Source organism: Acipenser ruthenus, chromosome 1 (genome assembly GCF_902713425.1).
Source record: "Acipenser ruthenus chromosome 1, fAciRut3.2 maternal haplotype, whole genome shotgun sequence".
NCBI lineage: Eukaryota > Metazoa > Chordata > Actinopteri > Acipenseriformes > Acipenseridae > Acipenser > Acipenser ruthenus.
In genome coordinates this window covers 68,900,884-68,923,464 of record NC_081189.1, presented here as the reverse complement: position 1 = coordinate 68,923,464, position 22,581 = coordinate 68,900,884, and the positions used below count along the sequence as shown (strand labels likewise).

The 22,581-nt window shown below is 38.8% G+C and overlaps 1 protein-coding gene across 3 annotated transcripts in view; it reads left to right on the top strand.

The window, feature by feature from the left end:
• Window positions 1-21,202: 21,202 nt before the first annotated feature.
• Window positions 21,203-22,581, top strand: part of LOC117420975 (uncharacterized) — a 58,511-nt gene continuing 57,132 nt past the window's right edge. For all 3 annotated transcript variants that reach the window (XR_009329326.1, XM_059028435.1, XM_059028428.1), the window contains exon 1: window positions 21,203-21,292. Coding sequence is in view for 2 of the 3 variants with exons in the window: in XM_059028435.1 (XP_058884418.1) it covers window positions 21,256-21,292 (37 nt within the window). In the remaining variant the exon portion in view is untranslated. The remainder of the gene's footprint in view (window positions 21,293-22,581) is intronic.

The following is a 22,581-nucleotide window of genomic DNA, read 5'->3' as shown; positions in this document are numbered from 1 at the left end:
GATGATTGATAAATTAACCTTTCCGCTCTGGTGAACATTCTACCTGTTTGAGGCTGACTGACATAACTTGACTTTCGGCTTGTGTATCAGGACAAATATCTATGAAAGTATACCATATTATACTTTTCTAAACTGCTGAAAGTCTGAAGATTATCAAGAGAATAATGTTTTTACTATGAACAACTATACCCCACAATTACCTAGTTTGAATGTGAAAAAAAAGGTTTTAAAATGTACTCGAAAATGTGTTTTTCTTTAGAAATGTCTCCAAATTGTTTGACAGGTGCGTAATGTGAAGAGGTTCGCCATCAGATCTGTCAACTCATCAGCACCTTCTGTAAAAAAATATTTTTTCTTTCGGGTCGGTAAGCATTCTTGGTTATGTAATGCAATTTAGTATGCGCTCCGGTAAAGCTGCGCTTTAAAATCAAACCAAAACCTAAGATACTGAAATGCTGGACCTCATAATACAAGGTATCTCTATTGGCCTGGGGCTTTAGTAAAATGCATTTTGATTGGAGAGTCATCCCTGAAGTTCATCCTATAAAATAATTAACTTAGGGTTTATAAACATTTTGGACGATTTAGTATGATTTCTAGTAAGCTTGTACTTGTGATCGCCGAATCTCCTGACAGAAAATAAAATTCACTTGTCTAGCTGTGTGTCTATCTAACTTTACTTTTGTTTTTAAAGTACATAAACTATCCCTGATTGGTTGTTGGAGACTTTGGAGAAGTCAGTCATTTGGTAAGCAACCAACGGTTTAAAAAGGCTTAAAATGGGTGTCTGACATCAACATTACATCATCGTTCATATATGAACAATTTCTAGAGGTGCCGTAGCGGGTGAAAGCAGAAACCCTTAAAATCAGTTCACATACTTTGTCCAAAATAGATCTAAAACCAACATGAGACAAGGTTAACACAGATTGCTTGTTTGCTTTTACAGGTGACAATTTGCGTCTTTTTCCTTTGAATGGCTGGATCACAGCTCCCGATTACTCCACAACTGAGAAATTGCATTTCCCTCTATAGTACTGCCACTGGGAGGAACAGTACTCATAAGCAAGTGCCACTAGGAAGCGGCAGCACTAACACCTGTTCAAGGCAGTGTTGGGCTGGTAGTATGTTTACAGTGATGCAGGCTTTATATACAGTGATTGTGAAACCTGTGATCACTCTGATCATCATATTCTGCAGTGACATATCTATAACAAAAAAGACAGTCATGATAAACACTTTTCCCACAACATGAAGAAGACAAGGGGTTTATCCAGCAAATAAAAAATTTGGAGCAAAAGTTTTGCCAAATCGTAGCCAAGAAAAACAAAAGACAACAAACAAGTAGGTAGTAAAAGCTTGAAAAGGGATATTGAAGGGAGTTAAATAGCTTGTTCAGGTATCAAGTAACTAAATGTTTTTGAGGTGTTAGGGAAGGTCTACTTTCCTTTTGAAAGTTGAATGTTTCACACAGTGAATGAAGGAACTCTGGAACAATGTGCTTGACTCAAGAATGTGGGTAAGGTTATGGGCTGGGTCTAGGATTAGGGTTAGGGTAACATTTTGAGCTCGAGACAACTATAGAATGAGCAAATTAACAAATATATATATATATATATATATATATATATATATATATATATATATATATATATATATATATATATATAATTTATTTTTTAGCAGACGCCCTTATCCAGGGCAACTTACAATATATCAAGATAACAAGATATCACATTATTTTTACATACAATTACCCATTTATACAGCTGGGTTTTTACTGGATCAATCTAAGTACCTTGCTCAAGGGTACAGCAGCAGTGTCCTCCACCTGGGATTGAACCCACAACCCTCTGGTCAAGAGTCCAAAGCCCTAACCACTACCCCCCTATATATATATATATATATATATACACACACACACCACACACACAGTCACCTCCAAAATTATTGGCACCCTTGATAAAGATGAGCAAAAAAGGCTGTATAAATAAACAACACTGGTAATGAGCTATATTTTATGTTCAAATATATGGGAAAACTATATTCTTTTATTCTAATACAATTGCTCAGAGAAAAAGTTTTTTATTAACAAGTAATAAAAAATGTTCTCAAAAAGATAGGTGTCAGAATTATTGGCACCCCTAAAGATTCTTATAAATAAAATCAAACAAAATTAAATCTGCATTAACATTCTACTTCTTTAAGTTCATCTCAGTCTTAAGGAACTGTATTGTGGCCTTCCATGGCTTCCTGTTTCACTGGGGTATAAAAATGAGGTAACACGCATATGAAATCCATTTGTCATCCATCACCATGGGGAAAGTCAAAGAACTCACAAATGAAAAGACACAAATGGTTGTTGACCTTCATAAATCAGGCAATGGGTACAAAACAATAGCTAAAAAACTAAACGTATCACTTACCACTATTAGGGCAATAATTAAGAAGTTCAAAACCACTGGAACAGTGGTAAACTTGCCTGGTAAAGGACGCAAGTGTATCTTGCCCCCACGCACAGTGAGGCAGATGGTTCGGGAGGCAAAGGGAAATTCAAGGGCCACAGTTGGAGAATTACAGAACTTGGTTGCATCTCGGGGTCACCAAGTCTCCAAATCTACAATTAGACGCCACCTCCATGCCAATAGGCTATTTGGAACGGTTGCCAGAAAAAAAGCCTTTATTGAGAGCAACCAACAAACATAAGTGCCTGGAGTTTGCTAAACGGCATTGGCACTTCGATTGGAACCGTGTCCTATGGTCAGATGAGACGAAAATAGAGCTCTTTGGCCACGCACACCAGCGGTGGGTTTGGCGTCAAAAGAAGGATGCGTGTGCAGAAAAGAACCTCATACCTACTGTAAAATATGGTGGTGGATCTTTAATGTTATGGGGCTGTTTTGCTTCCACTGGTCCTGGGGCCCTTGTTAAGGTCAACGGTCATCATGAACTCTACCCAGTACCAGGCCATTTTAGCCAAAAACCTGGTTGCCTCTGCCAGGAGGCTGAAACTTGGCCGCAAGTGGATCTTCCAGCAAGACAATGACCCCAAGCACACATCAAAATCCACAAAAAAATGGTTAATTGACCACAAAATCAACATTTTGCAATGGCCATCTCAGTCTCCGGACTTGAACCCCATTGAAAACCTGTGGTTTCAATTGAAGAGGGCAGTCCATAAGCGCAGACCAAAGGATATCAAGGATCAGGAGAGATTCTTTTCGGAGGAATGGTCTAAGATCCCTCCCAATGTGTTCTCCAATCTCATTAAACATTATAGATAAAGACTCAGTGCCATTATCCTTGCAAGGGGAGGGTGCACAAAGTACTGAAAACAAGGGTGCCAATAATTGTGACACTTAATTTTTAAAAAAAATAAATTTATAATTTGAGAAATGTGTAATTTTGATTGATTCCATTGAATCATTAATAAAGTCAAATATATTCCACATGTTGGAAAATTATTTGGAAATTTATTTTGTACAGTCTTTTTTGCTCATCTTTATCAAGGGTGCCAATAATTTTGTTTTAGATTTACAGATACCCTAATTGTACCTGTGCATTCCCCAATATAAGGCTTGGCTTGGACTGTGAGATCAACACACATTCACAGTTGTTCAGCCATTATGGACTCTCCCCAAAAACATCAGCAACTCCATAGGCAGGACAAACAGGGGTATTTGTTACTGTGTGGGGAACACCTGCAGTATAAATATAACTACTTACTACGGTTTTATTCATACTATCTTTTAGGATGTGTTTTTCTATGATACTAACCTAAATGTAAGTCTAAAGGCATCTACACACAAGCAAATGTGTCGCACGACACATACCGCACCACGAAAAAATAAAACATGTATTTTTGATACGAGCCGTTCACACTGCCTGCGATGCGATGGGCGACACTGAAGCCATGCGAAAAAAATAGGATTGGTATCTATTTTTGCGATTATGTCGCGACGCAGCTAGTGAACTGACCAATGAGGAACAGCTTCTCTTGCATGCCTTCAGTAAACAATGGCGGAAGAAAAGATAATTCTTGCAGCATCAAAATACCTGGAGCTGTACAATAAAGCACACAACAATTATAAAGACACAGCAATGGGAGAACATCTGGCAGTCCATTTCCAGGGAACTGGATATAGCTGGTGTGTTTGTTTACCTTTACTGAAATAAGTATTCTGAAAAGCTATTATGTATTCTACATTTTTATTAGCTATATAAAAGGACTATCATATGTGTGATTTTTTTCCAGCTGATGATACAATCAGAGGAGAGTTGCCTATCACATTGCGCGCTCCTGTCGCCACTGGTGTGAAAGGTAGTGTCACAGCGAAAGTACCATTTTATCACAGGACAGATCGCATTGCGTCCGGCGTGTGGAGACCTTAATCCTGTGGTATGAATACAAATATGGCTAAACGTAGCAATAATTTTGATTAATATTTTATAAAACGTATAAGGATCACTATTGACTGTGACAGTTGCTGTTGCTGTAATGAGGAAGAAACAGAAATACCGGTCTCCCAAAAAAGTGATGCAGATGTGGCACGGGCCCGAGCTGGACACAGACCCACAGAAATGGATCCATTTCATGGCCTTGAAAATGTAACAAGATTTGTTAAAGATGGAGCCTATCAACCAGTGAGTAAGGGAGTTTAGAAGAGAATAGTATATAATCACTCTTCTGCTAACAAAGCTGATTTCATATCTGCCTTTGCCTCCCACCTCTCGCTCGATTTCCTTGCTCTCACTGAAACCTGGCTGTCCCCTGATAACACTGTTACTCCTGCTGCCCTGTCCTCTCTCTACGTCCTGTCCCATACCCTGCGTCTCACTGGACGGGGAGGTGGGACGGGTCTTCTCCTCTCTCCCTCCTTACTCTTTTCTGTCCCCTCCGATCTCACCTTCTGTACTGCCCCCCTGGGCCTCTCACTCACTTTCTGGATGAACTCGACTATCTACTCTCCTCCCTCCCCTCTCTGTCTACCCCGACTGTACTGTTGGGTGACTTCAACATCCATCTCTCCAACCCCAGCCACTCTAGTGGATTCCTCCCTCTCCTTCACTCCTTCGACTTCTGTCTCTCTCCGTCCCCTCCTACCCACAAAGCTGGCCGTCAACTGGACCTCACCTTCTCCAGGGCCTGCTGCCCCTCCACCCTCTCTGTCACCCCCCTGGACCTCTCTGATCACTATTTCATCTCTTTTTCTCTGTCTCTCCCCACTCTCCCTGCTCCTCCTACCCCCACTGTCACCTCTCGCCGTAACCTCCAATCTCTCTCCCCCTCTGTCCTTGCCTCGACTGCTCTCTCTCACCTCCCTCCTATCGACTCCTTTTCACAACTCTCCGTAGACTCTGCTACCTCCACCCTCTTCTCCTCCCTCACCTCCTCCCTCGACTCCCTCTGTCCCCTCACCTCCCGACCTGCTCGCCCCTCCCCTCCCCATCCCTGGCTCTCCTCTGTACTCCGCTCGGCAAGAATCACAATGCGATCTGCTGAAAAGAAATGGAAGAGAACCAAACTCCCTGCTGCCCTAGACCTTTACCGCACTCTCCTCTCCTCCTCCTCTACTCTCTCCTCTGCTAAATGTGCTTATTTCCAATCTGTAATCCAAGCCTCCAACAACCCACGTAAACTATTCTCTACCTTCTCCTCCCTCCTAAACCCTCCCCCCCTCCTCCTCCCTCCTCTATCTCCCCTGACGACTTTGCCTCCTTCTTCTCTTCTAAAATCTCAGATATCGGCAAACTCTTTAACACCTCTCCCTCCCCCGCACCCCCTCCTGCTCCAACCCCTACACCCACTACATCCCCTACTAACTCACCCTCCTTCTCCACCTTCTTGCCCCTCTCAGACTCTGACCTCTCCTCCCTGCTCCAGGGTCACAAACCCACCACGTGTGCCTTGGACCCCCTCCCCACTCACCTCTTTCAAGCTGCTGCTCCTGCTCTACTCCCCTTCATCTCCTCACTCCTCAACACCTCTCTACTTTCTGGCATCTTTCCCTCTGCCTTCAAAAAAGCCTCTATCACTCCCCTCCTCAAAAAACCTACCCTCGACCCCACCTCCCTCCAGAGCTACCGTCCTGTCTCCCTCCTACCCTTCCTCTCCAAAACCCTCGAGCGGACTGTACGCCGCCAGCTCTCTGCTTTCCTGTCCAACCACTCTCTGCTTGACCCTCTCCAATCTGGCTTCCGCTCTGCTCACTCCACTGAAACCGCCCTCCTGTCTGTCACCAACTCACTTAAGTGTGCCCGAGCTGCCTCTCTCTCCTCTGTCCTAATTCTCCTCGACCTCTCTGCTGCCTTTGACACTGTTGATCACTCTATTCTACTATCATCTCTTGCTGACCTGGGGATCTCTGGCACTGCTCTGGCCTGGTTCTCCTCCTACCTCTCCAACCGCACTTACCAGGTAACCTGGCGTGGAGCAACCTCCACACCTCACCCACTCTTAACTGGAGTCCCCCAAGGGTCAGTCTTGGGTCCTCTCCTGTTCTCTCTCTACACCCGCTCCCTGGGCCCCCTCATCGCATCCTATGGTTTCTCATACCATTTCTATGCTGATGATGCTCAGATTTTCCTCTCCTTCCCCACCTCTGACTCCACCATCTCCTCCCGTATCTCTACCTGTCTGTCTGCTATTTCCTCCTAGATGCACTCGCATCACCTCAAACTCAACCTCTCTAAATCTGACCTCCTTTTCTTTCCCTCCTCCTCCCCCTCCTCTGATCTCTCTATCTCTGTTCCTCTGGAATATACCACACTCTCTCCCTCCTCCTCCGCTAAGAACCTTGGAGTCACCCTGGACCCCTGCCTCTCTTATTCCCAGCACATCTCCACTCTGGCACGCACTTGCCGATTCTTCCTGAGCAACATACGAAGAATCCGACCCTTCCTCACCAACGATGCTACCCAGCTCCTGGTCCAGGCCCTGGTACTCTCCCGCCTTGACTACAGCAACTCCCTCCTGGCTGGCCTCCCTGCGTCCGCCACCCGTCCGCTCCAGCTCATCCAGAACTCTGCTGCCCGCCTGGTTTTCTCTCTGCCTCGCTTCGCCCACGCTACTCCACTACTCCGCTCGCTCCACTGGCTCCCGATCACCGCTCGCATCCAGTTCAAGACTCTTGTACTAGCCTACAGATGCCTTGACGAGACTGCACCCAGCTACCTCCAGACCCTCATCTCTCCCTACACCCCCACTCGACCTCTCCACTCCGCCTGCACTAGAAGACTGGCTCTACCTCCGTTACGCTCCCCTGCCTCCCGAGCCCGCTCCTTCTCCACCCTTGCTCCGCAGTGGTGGAACAATGTTCCTACAGATGTCAGGACTGCCCAGTCCCTGACCACATTCCGGCGCCTCCTTAAGACTCACCTCTTCAAACAGCACCTGTAGAACTCCTCTGTTGTATCCTGGGACACGATCACCCTTCATTTAAATGTGCTTTATTTTGCTTTTATCTGCCCCCTATTTTACTGCATTTAATCCTGTACTTCAGAATATTGTAATCTGCCAAGTGTTTAACCTGTAGTATTTTGTACTTAATCATATCCTGATGTAACTATCACTATTTAATCATATCCTGATGTAACTATCACTATTATCTGCTGTATTATTGAATTGTGGTTTGTCACACTTGAACAAAAATTATTGTATTTCTTGCTCTTATTGTATTACTTGTATTGTAACACTTGAATGTATTTGCTTGCGATTGTAAGTCGCCCTGGATAAGGGCGTCTGCTAAGAAATAAATAATAATAATAATAATAATAATAATAATAATAATAATAATAATAATAATAATAATAATAATAATCTACCAATGGCTTGAATATAGTCCAGCACTGGATAAAGCATTTTGTTTCTCTTGGCGTGAATTTGGCGGAGTTGGGAGCACAGAGGAAGGCTTTCCAAATTGAAAAAAGGCAACTAAAAAATGTACTGATGTCCAGGTAGCTGTGAATTTAGCTCATTTTTTAATTAATTTTAACGTCATTAATTTTTCAGTTTTCCCATTATTTCCCATACCACTGTGCTTTACAATGTTTAACTATGCTTTACCATTAGACTTTGTCATGCTTTTACTATGGAAAAATGTATAAGGAAAGATATACAATGAGGTGTTAAACATCATCAGTCACTGAAAAAACTACTGTACCTACCGTCTGTGATTTTTCTAACCTGCACTGGCAGAACAGGTTTAATTGTATAATGTTATCGGCACTGCATGAAAAGCTTTTTTTTCCAAAAAGCATTTTATATAAAAAATGTGTTATTTTTAAATGTTATAACACCATTCCAACTTTGCTTTGAAAAAAATATTTTGAAGTCGGTTGTGTAATGATGACATCCCCAATATAAATACTATCATCTATTCAAACATCCTCAGCTTTTATTTTTTCATACTTCAGGAAATCCCAAGCTAAATTGATGATAATAACCTTAATAGGCCAGCTTATCATTAGAAACAAAGTGTATGTACTAAAGTAAAGACAGACTTGAAGTGTCTGCATTTTGACAATACCCTGTATAACTTTTACTCATGACATTTCCCTAAATAAAAAGGAATGCAGTTCAGTAAAAATAAAAAATAAAAACAACCCTGCAGAAAGATCAATTGAGCCAACTGTATCTAATAACAATGTGCCAGTGTGGTAACACCGCTGTTTATCAGAGAGGAAAAACATGCGCAAGTAAAGGGGATCACATATTTGGGCTGCCAACATTGAAAGCAGTTGCAAAATCAAATGTAAATAACTATATATATATATATATATATATATATATATATATATATATATATATATATATATATATATATATAGTTATAGCATATATTTATTAAAAAAAACAGCTGCCAACTTTAGCAAACTGGAAAACATATGAGAGGATGAAATAGAAAACTCAAGTTATATAGTCCAGTATATGCCAATGTGCTCTCAATTTGGTGTTTCAAGGGTATCCCAAAGGCAGCGAGGGCTTGCAAATAAAAAAAAAAGACAAAATATGCTACATTGAACAATACTGAAGCTCTAAAGTCATGATAAACGATTAACAAACTATTACAATTCAAGGGGTTTAGTTTGAATACGTTTGACTAGCAGGAGTGCAGAGACCAAAATAAATAATAATGAGGTTAAGACCAATAATTTCTTTGGTCGACAGACAGCAAACATAAAAACCATGAGAATGTTATACTGGACAAAACATTAGAAATGCTGGGAAATTGGCACCAGTCTTATGTGACTTCAAACACAAACAAAAGATAATTAGAAACGGAACACATTTATTTAGTTATCACTTATTTGTGTCACCTGTCTGTTCTAGTAGTTTGGTACTTGTCAAAGCAAACACACAAATTACTGGAGTTAAAGCACAAACAAAATCAATCACCCGCTGTCACGTGTAAGTAAACAAACGTAATGTGGAACAAATCTAATTAAACTGTGAATTAATCAAAAAAAGTGTTCAAAACTGAAGTGCCTAAATCTTTTAAGCCGAAGAAGCAGAATCTATTTCAATGCCCTGTGATTATGGGGTGTATTTTAATGATCTACACAGTGGCGGATCTAAATACTACCATACTTTAACTATTTAATATTGATCCAGCAGTTTTTATTTCTTTTTTTTTATCTTTATAGACCCACTTTTTAAAACTATTCCATACAATAAAACTATGGAGAAATTAGGTTTGCAAAAAAGTGAATACAAATTTCGAGCATCTGGATTATTTCTTAAATTGTTAAATAGACCCCAACTTCTTCCTTGGCAGTGAAGGTAGATGTAATATAATGGTGTGACTGCCATATGAGAAATGTTATCTCTTCAATCCAGGAATGCTCTTTAAAATTCAGAAACATGTGCTTACCTTCTGTGTGCTCTGACAGTGTACATGTACACAGGTGGACACGGTGCAACAACTGTACTTTCTGCCATTTAGGAGTTCACTGAAAATGGTGAATGACTTCAAACTAAATAGAAATAAAAGAAAAATAATCATGGAAAAAAGAGGTACACCGTATGACTTACAAAGAACTGTTAATTTAGTTTTAATTTAAACGCTTTGCAAGCCTACAGCATGGTTTTCCGAAGTAGGAAAAATAAGACCTTAGAACCTAAATCACTGTGATATAGTTTTTCATTTTCGGGTTGAAAAAACATTAGGCAGTAAGTTGTGAGTGAAAATATGGTTTGTTCTTTATGCAGGTTCTAACGGGTATATGACGCATGCATACCCATCAAAATGCCGGCATTGCCACTCTTTAAGCTTTATGTTAATTTTCCTCAATTTATTATGCACTTATGGTGCTTATAAAACAGTTCACAGTCCCAATATTCTTTCTTTGTACTTTACCTTCCTTACCTACACAAGAGGTTTTCTGTATCTTGGATATACTGTGGGCATTCACTGTATGCTTTAAAATAATATTACTTTCAAAAATCAAATACACTTTTCACTTCTTACAGTTCTTTCATAAGTACCAGTGAATAGCAAATATGCTTTAGAAAAAAGAAAAAAAAACTATTATTAACAATATTAACAAGAGTTGGTGGGGGATAGGTATGATCTGGCTACCCAGCCCTCAGACTAGGGTTGCCATATGCCTCAATGTACACTAAGACAGTTTCAGACAGTTCAGGCTTTTCAACTCACACCCCAATGCATTCTGGTACATTTTACCTGTCTCAGGTACCTTTCACAGCAGGACTATACTTACCAGAATGCACTTGGGTGCAAGTTGAAACGCCTGAACTGTCCCTAATTGTCCTAGTGTACATGGAGTCATTTGGTAACCCTACTTCAGACAGTAATTGTATAGAGCAGAAATATTAAAATTAACCTTAAGCTAGCGCCATAAATAATTGATTTGTACTGTATTAGCATTGTCAGAGAATAAGAGTGTCCATTACCCAGTAATAGAAAACTAAACAGGAGTGTCCCCCATCTAGTGTTCCCTTGGCGCCACCGGGCTCAATTCACTTCTTCACAATATGCCATTGCAGAACTCACCCTTTGTCATTTCGAGTTTCCTTTTCTGCTACACAAGAATGTCCGTACTGTTAGTTTAGCCAGCTTAGTAAAATATATACTTGTCAATCAGTTATATACAACAGGTTTTGTTAATCTTGGGAGATTGCTGTAGAAGATAATTAAAAAAAAAAAAGAAAGAAAGAAAAAAAACCTAAGCGAAAGTCCTTTTTTGTGTGTTTGGATTTAATAAGCTGCTTGCCTCCCTGTGCGGAAGGTTTTCAGTGTTTTGAGTGTACTCTAGTATTTTGTTTGTCAGTCATTCATCAGAAACACTGCAGGTTAAAACACACAATGGTTTGTGATCATGCCACAGCTAAAGACTTTTTTCCCTTCCAAATTACAAGCGAGAGTCATGGTGGTCCGTGCAGTCAACCCCTTATACGTAGATATTAGTTGGTATTATCTTGTGGGCGGAATGGCTGGAATGTTATGAAATCACGTCAAGCTCATTGAGTTTAAACACAGCCAGCTATTGAGAGGACTGCATCTGTATCTTCTAGGCCAGGCTTCTGGGCCTATGGCACAAATAGGGGCCTGCAAGTCTGAGGCCCCTCCTTGGCCAACTGTACAATCCCTGAGAAAACATCAATCACATTCTATAGTACTGGCGAAGCCAGTTGCCCACAAGCAAAAAAAATAGAAGCATATAGTTTTGTTGCCGATAGACTAGTCTTTTAGTTCACTATCCAGTAGGCTGATATTCTAGGGATGGGGTTTGCCATGGCAGGTGTGTACAAGCTACAAAAAGGTTTTCATACTGACAGCTGAAAACAAAATATGTCAGCCTTCAAAATTACTACGTTTTGAGTGGTTTTAAAAAATGTGGACCCATGTGCACTGATTGTGTCTGTAGTGACGTAGTCCTGGAGAGGGGCTGAACTTCCATCAGAAATTCAGAGTGACTAGCAGGTGAAATAGCAAGCATTGTTAATGTTACCTTACTAGACAAAGTGAGTGTTAAGTTAGATACTTAGCCACAGAAAGTAGACGATTTATGTAGCAAGGCAAGTTCATTAATAAATATTCAAGTTTAAATTCTAACTGACACCTCCTCCTAGACACCACAAGGGAGACAGCAAGATACAAGTGTCCATGTGTGTCAGTTGTCTGTCTCTTTCCATGCTGTTCATGGCGATCATGACACTGCCTTGAATGTGCCTGAAAAGTTTTTTATCATAGAATCAAGATATTTATCAAGTCTCCTTAGAAGTAGACTTTCAGATTATAATCTGATAAATTGACAATTTAATATATGTATATGTATTTTTAATTTCTAAGTGTGAGATTATGAAGACTCTCCATATGTGTATGGACTGTTAATAAAGGTGCCACATTATCCAATCTGTAGGCTTGCTGTTTTCAAGCTTTTTTGGAAAACAAAAAGTTAATCTTCCCCAGAGGAATGCTATTACATAGCGAAGTGATGACGATGTAGAGCGCTTTGAAAGAGAGCCGAAAGTGGAGGGCTCAAGGTATTAAAATGCAAGGTTGCTGACCTCTGAGCATTAGAAGGCTGCGAGTTCAAATGACAGCATTTCCAAGTTGGCCTGCTATTTGAACTCACCATACAGATGCAGTGGTTCTGCAAATCGCTCACACGGTGTGTGGGCATTAGGCTCTTCTTGTGGGGAGGGGTTGGCGGTTGGTGCTTGGTGGGGTACTGGAGCCAGCAGACTGCCCATTGTTAAGCAGAACTCAGGCCAACTACTTGGACAGAGTGAGCCCGGGCTGGACGAGGGATAGCCACAGCAGTGAGGATTTCCACGACAAGGAGATGTATGAGGGCTTACTGCGGGTAGACATGAGGTGGAATTAGGGTAATTACAGAAGATTAAAGACCAGTGAAAGCCCACAGCTACTTTTTTTGCTACCAAGTGTTCCTGGAGATCCTGGCAATTGCCATTGGTTGCTTGAATGCAACATGGTCAGCAGCAGTAAGCTCTTCCATTAACCTACCGTATTCCTTCGAATTTAAGACACCCTCGAATTTAAGATGCAGCCCAAATTTCCCACCCTCAATTTAAGGAAAAAATAAAACATCAAATAAATATGCATAAATATTCAAGATACAACCTCAATTATGCATATGGAGGCAGTTTGCGGACGTCTGCTATCACACAGAGCATTATGCTTCACATTTCCAGTCATGATTACTCACACCTGTTTTTCTCCCAAATTGTGAACTGTGGTATTGCTTGGCATGACAAAAAATACGGGGGTCTGATCAGCATTTCCGATCTTTCTTGGAAGCCTCAGGAAACATGACGCTTCTTTGAAAATGGCTGCCTGTATGTCATGGATGATTTGAGATCAGGGATCAGTTTTGGTTCGTCTTTTCTGGACAGTAAGTCACGATGCTGCTTGTGTATTCGGGCAGTGATGACTTTGTTCATCTATCCTCAGCAGTCAGTCACGTTGCCGTTTGTGCACTCGGGTAGTCACGTCTTTTGTTGCTGATTTTAATACACGTATCACTATACTGCATTCGAATTTAAGACGCAGGGTATTTTTGAGAAGCAAAAAATTGTTAAAAAAGTGTGTCTTATATTTGAAGGAATACTCTCTCCAGCAAAAGGATACATTTATTAAAATACATTTGAATTTGTTTTAACAACAAACATTAAAGAATGGAATATGACCTGTAAGAATGTGCTTTGTTGTGAATAATAATTACTTCTTTTAAACAATGCAAAGGCCAATTGGCTACTGTACCTCGAACCGTAATATGTGGATACTAAATGCACTGTATCGCTTTATGACCCACCTTGGTGTCTGTTTTCCTGGTTCAGCGAATTAATTATACAGTTTGTGTGGATGTGTATTGAATAGCGCCACAGAGCAGTGAAATTACTAGGGTTGCCACCTGTCCCTGTTTTCCCTGGATCATCTCAGTTTGATAAATCAGGATACAATATTACTGCAATAGATGCACAATATTAATTAGCTGTCAATGCTATAGTAGGAATAGTGTTTCCTATTGGATGAATATAGAGATTTGTAAAGAGAGTTTAAATGTTGAACAACCACCCTTCCATTACATGGTCCTGTTTTTTTTGTACCTCAGGAGGTGGCAACCCTAGAAAATTCCACAGGTTTGTAGCTATTTCTTTTATTATTGAATTCACCCCTAAGTGGGTGGTCTCTCCAAACAACTGCAAGAGTAGGGTTTGTTCTTTCAGTTTGCACTGGCCATCACTTTCTAATGTGAAGTTACATGGCAGAGAATCTGTTTTTGACTGTTCAAGCCAGGATCAGCATCTAGTGGAAAGACAGCATAATGCTGCTGGAGTGTTGCAAGACAGTTTAAAGTGCTGCGAAGATGGAGCTGCATTAACATTAATCCTGCTGCTGATTGCTTTTGGCATACCACAGCTTTAAATGAGCCTCGAATTCCCAGCATCTTTAAGTCATGGAAAACCTAGTGATCATCCTTGCTTACATTGGAAAAAACTTGCTGATTGAATAAGATGGTGATTATAGCTTTGGCCAAAAGTTTCGCATCACCTAGAATTTTAGGATTGAGACATAATTAAAAAAAACAAAACTATATGAACATAATTTAGATATTTTATTTAACATCATGTAATCAAAGAAACTACAAAATGATATTGCAAAAGTCTACTGGAAGCCATAATAATACAGTATTTCATGTTAGATTTCAAAATGTCACATTTTTAAATTTTTTGTCAGTTTTTCATTAAGTATATGGAAAACTACAAAGCGGTATGTAATTCAATATGTAATTCAGCGGGTTTCATTCGACTTTATGAAGCAAAATTAGTTAGTTCAATAGGGTGATGCAATACTTTTGGCCAGAGCTGTATCGTACTTATACTTTTCGCCTGGGGTTTACTCTGTTACACAGTCCATTATATGATTTGTATCTAAATTCGACTCCTTTCACTTTTATTTTGAGGTCCTCTGTAGTTATGTGTAGAGTCAGTCTAGCACATGAAGTGGCTCTTCTGAGACAAACAAACTCACATCACTTGTGAACTGGCCTCCAGGCGTCGAGGGCTATTGCATTTATCCACCACCTCACCCCTGTACTTTCATTTTAATTTCTGTACAGCAACTGTTGCTATTTAATAGTCATCTTCATGCTTATTACTGCCATTTTAATTTCAAAGATATGCAATATATTCGATCAATCCAATCTAGCAACCCCATGTATATATTTCTATATTTATTTCAAAGATATACTGTACTATCTTTTTTTTTCAGTTTGCAGATTACAAAATAAAGTAAACAAAGTATAATGGCAATTTTCTTACAGCAGTGTTCCATGCATTGCCCCTTATAAAAGTTACCCATAATAAAAGCATATCTGGTTTCTATTAAATAAGAGCCTGGGCAATGAACTACAGTATTAGCAATTAGTAATTACAGGATGGGTAGCTTTACTACTAATGGCTCTAACATACATGTAGGAACGCTAATAGCCAAACATTGCTTGGTAGCACTAGTGAAGGCTTTGGGAAGGGAACCATTATGCCTGAATTTCATCAAACTTTGCTTAGACATCTGTTATGTAACACACATTCCGGTAGTTCACATCACTGGAGTTTGCATTGGATTTATGTTATTACATATTATACTGTATATTCAAGATTTCTCCACATGGATATATTTCTTGGCATTATATACAGTACTTCAGTGTGGTTTACTTTTTCGTAGCAGCGTATTCACAGGGAATGTTTTGTTATCTATATGTGTAAAGGGTGACATCTAGTGACCGTTTTTTTGGACAGGCCATAGTTAATTTGTTTTTCATGTACTGTTATCTTTTCAGTTAAATGAAATTCTTGATTTTTTTAATCTACAACATTTTTAAATAACTTTTTTCTCTCTTTTAATTATATACATTTTAAGTAGATTTTCTAAAATGTAGGTTTATTTTCCCCTCCTTTCTTTCTCCTCTGCATGCATCGCCCCTTTCAGCGAGAAGGAGGAGGACTAATTTTAGGCTGGAAGGCAAGATCTCGGGCCACATGGATTGAATCAATTCTAATCAAAATACATGAAAATCTTAGATAAAAATGTATGTCTCAAAGACTTTACAATCATCCAGTTAAAGTATCTATGAAGTGAGACCAACAAATTTATTTCTCTTGTGGTGTTGCCTTGCAGTGGATTCTATGCATTAATGTATTATTAAATGTTTTTCTAGATATATTGTATATGCATTTGCAATGAGCTACAGTATTATTCATTAAAAATAACAGGGTCAGTAGCTATAATACTAAAATCTCTATAATACTAAAATCATAATGTCTGAACGCCGAAAGCACAGAATTATCAATTAAATCCAGCACCAAGTTTATATACCAGATTACAACAACAAAAAAAAGAATCAGGCTGCAGCAACTATTAAATGTTCCAGCAGAGGGAGCTATTTACACACTTAATGTTCTGCGTTTCCAGTTTATTCAGAATTTTACAGAAGATTACAGGATTTTTTATTTTTGTCGGTTTTTACTGATTGGTAAAAATCGTGTGGAAAAATTCTCAGTACACACACTTTACATGTGGAAAATAATGCGTAGCAGTTCTGGTTTCTGATTAAGTTTAATGTCCCTGGCATGTATGATGAAGCAGAACCTGTGCAAGTCAGATGGTACTTCGCGAACAAATGTTTCGAAGTATACAAAAAGCAAAAATAGCAGAAGTGGGTCAGATGAGGCAGAGGATGCATCGCATTGCAAATATTGCTGCATTGAGGTACATGTTCACACTGACAGAATAAAAGAACGTACTGAAAAATAAGCAGCACATTAAACTAAAACAAAAAAGTGAACTGAGAGACAAGCAATCCATGTATACTGCTTTTACATACACTTTAATAAAAGAGCGCAGAATGACTGTTTATTGCAGAGAGGTATGTATTGGAGATTTCAGCTAAAACACTGCCTAACGCCGACAATCGTAATCGTAAATATTTGAAAAAACGGTTTTGCTTTAGTTGGTAAACTTATGGAACGCATTGATGGAAATGTCCATTGTGATTTATGACGCGTCTCCCGATAGCTTGCATCACCCAGTTCTGTCAATTTTCTTTTCTTTTTATGATTTCAAGGCGAATAAACCTGGCTTGTTTTGTGCTGATGTCATGTTCATACCTTAGATACTATTTCCAGGGCCGGCGCAACCATATAGGCAGAACAGGCGGCCGACTAGGGCAGCAAATTGAAGGGGGCGCAAAAACAGTACATAATTACATTTTATACTTCAAATTTCTTTAATCGTAAAATGTTCAACATCTTAGATCACTGTTTCTTGTTCTGCAAAACGTATTGCTGATGTTACAGAACCATATCATGAGCAGTGGTGTAGTCCTAAATCTGGAAGTACAGGAACGCTGGGGGGGGCGGGGTGATCATGCCGGTGCCGTGTCACGTGAAATCTGGACTCCCCAGGGAACAGGCTTCTGGTTGTTGAGCTCGGTGCTAAGCAAAGGATGCATTGAAGTTCCTTATGTATTCAAATAGGGCGGGGCATTATTGGATTTTATTTAATTACCATGACAATGATTCTTATAAAAGGACATGTTAATACAGGATAATCGAAACGTTTTACCAATTTTATATTTCTGAAATTCTCTGATGACTGTCCTGGAAATCACTAAATTTGTAGCTAGTTTCTTTTGACAACAAATCTCGCCAAGTCAGCCCTTAAAGTCACTAGATTTGGCAAGAAATTCGCTAAATTGGCAACACTGCTTGAAGGCAGAGAAAAAAAAAAGTGATTTACCCACGGCTTATTATTGCCTTGACACAACAAGGAAAAGAGATCGCTTCATTCAGTGCCCAGATACTGAAATTAGAGCGGTTGTGTGTCATGTAAGCATTTTCATAACACATCGGTAAAGATGCTTTAATTATTTAAAGTTAATTCTTAAGTCAAGCATCTGCCTATAGAAAAGTACCAGAGGATTTGCTGTGCACGATTATATGATCATTAACCTACACGTTAGATACCAGTTTTATAGTAGTTAAGGAACGTAATACGCATGGGTGTCCGCAGAATTAATTCTGGGGGGTGGGGGGCAAGGTGTTTAAAACTAGTCGGGGTAACGTGGTTTTGTATCACATAATAATTATTACACTTCTAAGCCTCATTTACAACTCAGACTTAGGCACAGGCAAAGGTCCGGATGGCAGCAGAGATCCTTCTCATTTTCAGGTAGAGTTTACACTTGTCTATTTTTATTTACTTCAAGAGCTCAGACTGTGCTACACAGTAAGGGGAATTTAAGAATGCACGTTAGCTACTGTCTCCACATCTATAGAATTATTTTAACCACGCAGGAACGTGTAGGAATAAAAGTTGAAAAAAGCAGTCATAAAGTCTGCTTTAGTAACATACTCGAAACAATTATAAATATACTTTGCAAAGAAAAACAACCACAACCAGGAAGAGCAGGAAGTGTAAACTATAAAACAAAATATGTCACCTACTGACATATTACAGTAATGAAGTGCATGTTAAACACACTGCTCCAACCTAACTGAAGTATTAAAACAAACAAACACAAACTTAAACAGCATGATACTATGATAGTCATCACGCATAGGTGTGTGTGGCTCCAGAGATACAGTAATGTTGTAAATGGCCAGCAGCAAGCTATTTAATTATACTCAGTTTAAACTTAAGCAAAACTTAGCGAGTTGGGTAAAAAGTATAAAAAGGATTTTATTGTAGAAGACATGAAAATAAGTTTCCTGCTTAAACATGTTATTTATAATGAATAACTATAGTAACAGTGTATAATAATAATATTATTTATTTATTTAGTAGACACCTTTATCCAAGGCCATTTACAGAGGCTAAGCTGTGAACTATGCAACAGCAATCACTGTTGCAGGGTCACTTAAATTAGGAGCTTGGTTTCACACCTCATGCTGAAGACAGAGCACAAAGTACTTAAGTGATGTACTCAAGGTCACAGAGTGACTCAGTGGTTGAGCTTGGATTTAAAGCCAGGAACCCTTGGTTCCAAACCTTTTCTTTAACCACTGGCCAACACAGCCTCCACTGAATATAACTGTGAACAGAAAATAAAAAATACAGTACTATATTTTCAACAGAAGAAGTATTTTAGTTCAGAACGATATGCTTCTGAAAATATCACCTGCCAAAAGACACAACACATGGATTGTAATACAGTACATACTTTTAAATCTGATAAGTATTGTAGCAGTATGTAAAATTACCTGTTAACGACCCAACAGCAAAATTAAATCAAAATGTTACCCATGCACAGAACTGCATACAACGTCAAAGGTAATAAAATTTAGCAAAAGATTAAAAACATTTTTTTTTTTATTTTAAAAAATAACGACACAGTTTCCAGAATTAAAACAGTATCCAAAGTCAGTATTCAAAATTGCAGAATATAGTGCTCGATAAGGGCCTAATGTCACAGTTCACAGTTCATGAAAATGCACAAAAACAACTAATGATCACAGATTTTAAAATAATACATCACAGTATCTAAAACTGTTTAATGATTAACTGTTACATTAGCATAGCTTGTCTCTTCGCTTTGTTTTGGCTGCATTTTCGTCAGGTGAAACTGAAGGAAGCGCTGTGTAACTGCACAGAGGTCTCACTATTTATCACAAAAAAACACAACCCCCACCCCCACCCCCACCCCCCACAAGCAATAAAATATAAAGCAAAATACAGTGAAATATAACAAAGATATAATTAAAGATAAAATATAAAGAAATTGCCACTGTCATGCATATTCATGAGCAGTCGCGACTGGCAGTACCTAAGGTACCACGAAATGTTCCTGTCATGCATATTCATGAGCAGTCGCGACTGGCAGTACCTAAGGTACCACGAAATGTTCCTGTCATGCATATTCATGAGCAGTCGCGACTGGCAGTACCTAAGGTACCACGAAATGTTCCTGTCAGGACAACTGAGGAAGTCAGCACCTCCGGTCACTCTTTTTTAAAGTAACAAAAATGCTTATTCACTGCCAAACATGAACTACTTTAGATGTGTAATGACTGCAGCATAGGATACTGACTTAAGGTTAGGGTTTCGATGTAGAGTGAGGATTATTCATTGTTATATTAACAATAATATGATAGCCAATCAGAGTGCAGTGTCCTGACAGGAGAATTTCATGTTACCTTTGTAAGGACCGCTCAAGACTGGGCTGTGGTTTGGTAGCTGGTAGATTTATTGTCTGTATCTATAATAGCAACTGCTTCAGACTGATTTGGCATGCAAAGTGAAAATGCAGGCTGCGATGGATATTCAAATAAATTGTAACATTGAAAAGATGGACTTTGTATCACAAAACTGGTGACGGAGTCAGTGATCGCGTGTGATGGGTAAGTGCATTAGTTTGTTACATATATATATAATGGATTTTATTCTAATTACAAGGGCGGTAAAACGTGACTGACGTGTATCTGGGTAATGGATATCCGAGTGCTGACTGTATACTGTATAACACTACATTGGTGATACTGTATAACACTTCATGCAATTCTTATAGAACACAAAATGAATGAAACAAAGAAGAAAATCTGTCCCCATGCAACTCTTCACTAGCTGAATGGTATTTCTTACCAATGCACTCTATATATGCATTTTTTAGGGACAAAAGTGTAGCAGGTGGAAATATTATTGGTTATACTCTAACTGATGTATTCAGAGGTTAGGTGTGATTCAGTGAGCTCTAATGAGGCTATCTAAAAATACACCAGGATGTGATGAAACAAAAAAATGATAAAAACTGATTCTAAGCAAGTTAGATAAGTTGTGTTTGAAGTTGGAACGACTGTTAATTCGATGTACCGAGATATCTTCTGAGCAAGGCGTTAGAGTGATGTAAAATGGGCAACAGAAGTTACTCCCTAGCTATTGAGGGACACCAGGCTATTTGAAGTCATTGTGTTAGTGTTACTTGAAATTGTTGTTTTGTCAAGATATCAGTTATTCTTTTTTTTTTGTAAACAAAAGAGTTCCTGTCGTATGCGTCCTGTTGTGGTTGAGAACACATTGCTTGATCATGTAGGTGCTTTTTCACAACCGTTGCATTTCAGAAGTAAAATTAAAGGTAGGTGTCTTGATTGGATGATTTAAAAACAGGAAGTCAACGCTTACAGATATAGTACGTCTGTGGTTTGTTAGTACGGAATAAGGTTAGCATTCAAACACTTGTTGGCAGAGAAGACTAAAGACAAAACCATACAAAATGCAATCATCGGTTTCTTCTAGGCTGATTATACTTGGTAAGTCTTCTGTATACTGTTTGTCCTTTATAAGCCTTCTTAATACAATATGTATTTCCATCTCAAATTAAAATCTCAATTAAATAACAAAGCCAATTCCTTCAACTTAAATGTTGTATTACATCATTTAAGCTGCATGTGATGTGTGTGATGTGCATTTCTGGATTCTAGGACCCACCACATTACTCTAATCAAATTGGAACTGTTGGCGTTCTGAACTTGAAAAACCAGACCGCTGTGATCTGCATGAACATTAAATCAGGTGCCAGCAAGCATCAAACAGTGTTTGGATTTAATATTTTGAATTAAATATTTGTTCTATTCCCTGTGGAATCAGTATGTTTTAGTCTATGAAGCCTAATGGAGATCTTGAATTTACTTCCCAGCTCATTCACTGAACTGAGTGTCCAGTCCAGGTCTTTGTTCCAGCTGTCTGATCGTTTAATTGAACCAACTAAACCTCCATCCAGGCTCAAGATCTGTACATTAACACTGAATGGGCCATGAATGCACAGACACCCTTTGTTTTCTCTGGCTATACCAATACACTGCAAACTGTTTACTATTATTAAAAATACTGTGTGGTCATATTTATATATTCAGTTAATTTCAAATTGTACATTCATTCTTCACATGTGATATTCGGTTGTATTGGTTTACAGTGTATCAAGATACTACAACTTTTGAAAACAAGAAAAATAGTGCATTTATGATGGTAAATGATCAGTGACTTTTAGGATTTTTATTTGACAAAAAATCTTTCAAAACTCTTTGACTAGAAGCTTTGTCATCAATGAGTTGAATACTTAATGAGTTGAATACTACCAGTTGAAACTTCTGTCAAAGAATTGTACACATTTCTTTCAGCATTTTTACATTTTCTACCATTGAGTCTTGCATGACACAGCATAACACTTGCCTTATAAAAAGCTTGAGAGTTCATTTTATTGAACTCATTAGTCGTTTAGCACAGTTTAACCCTTTATGGGATGTCAACAAAGTTTATTTATTTTTTTCTCTCTAAGCTTTGTACTTGCTGTATTTACTTATTTATTTTATTTTTCTTCTTCGGTGTTGGCCAAATGTATCTTTCTAGGATTAAAGTTAGGAGTTTTACTTTACAGGCATTTTTTTAACACACATGCATCTTTGTGATTTATATATATATATATATATATATATATATACACACACACACACTGTGTGTTGCTAGTCTTATACAGTACCATTATTATTGTTTTATTCATCTCAAAACGTACTTCAAATGAACTGAGCCTTTGATGGAATCA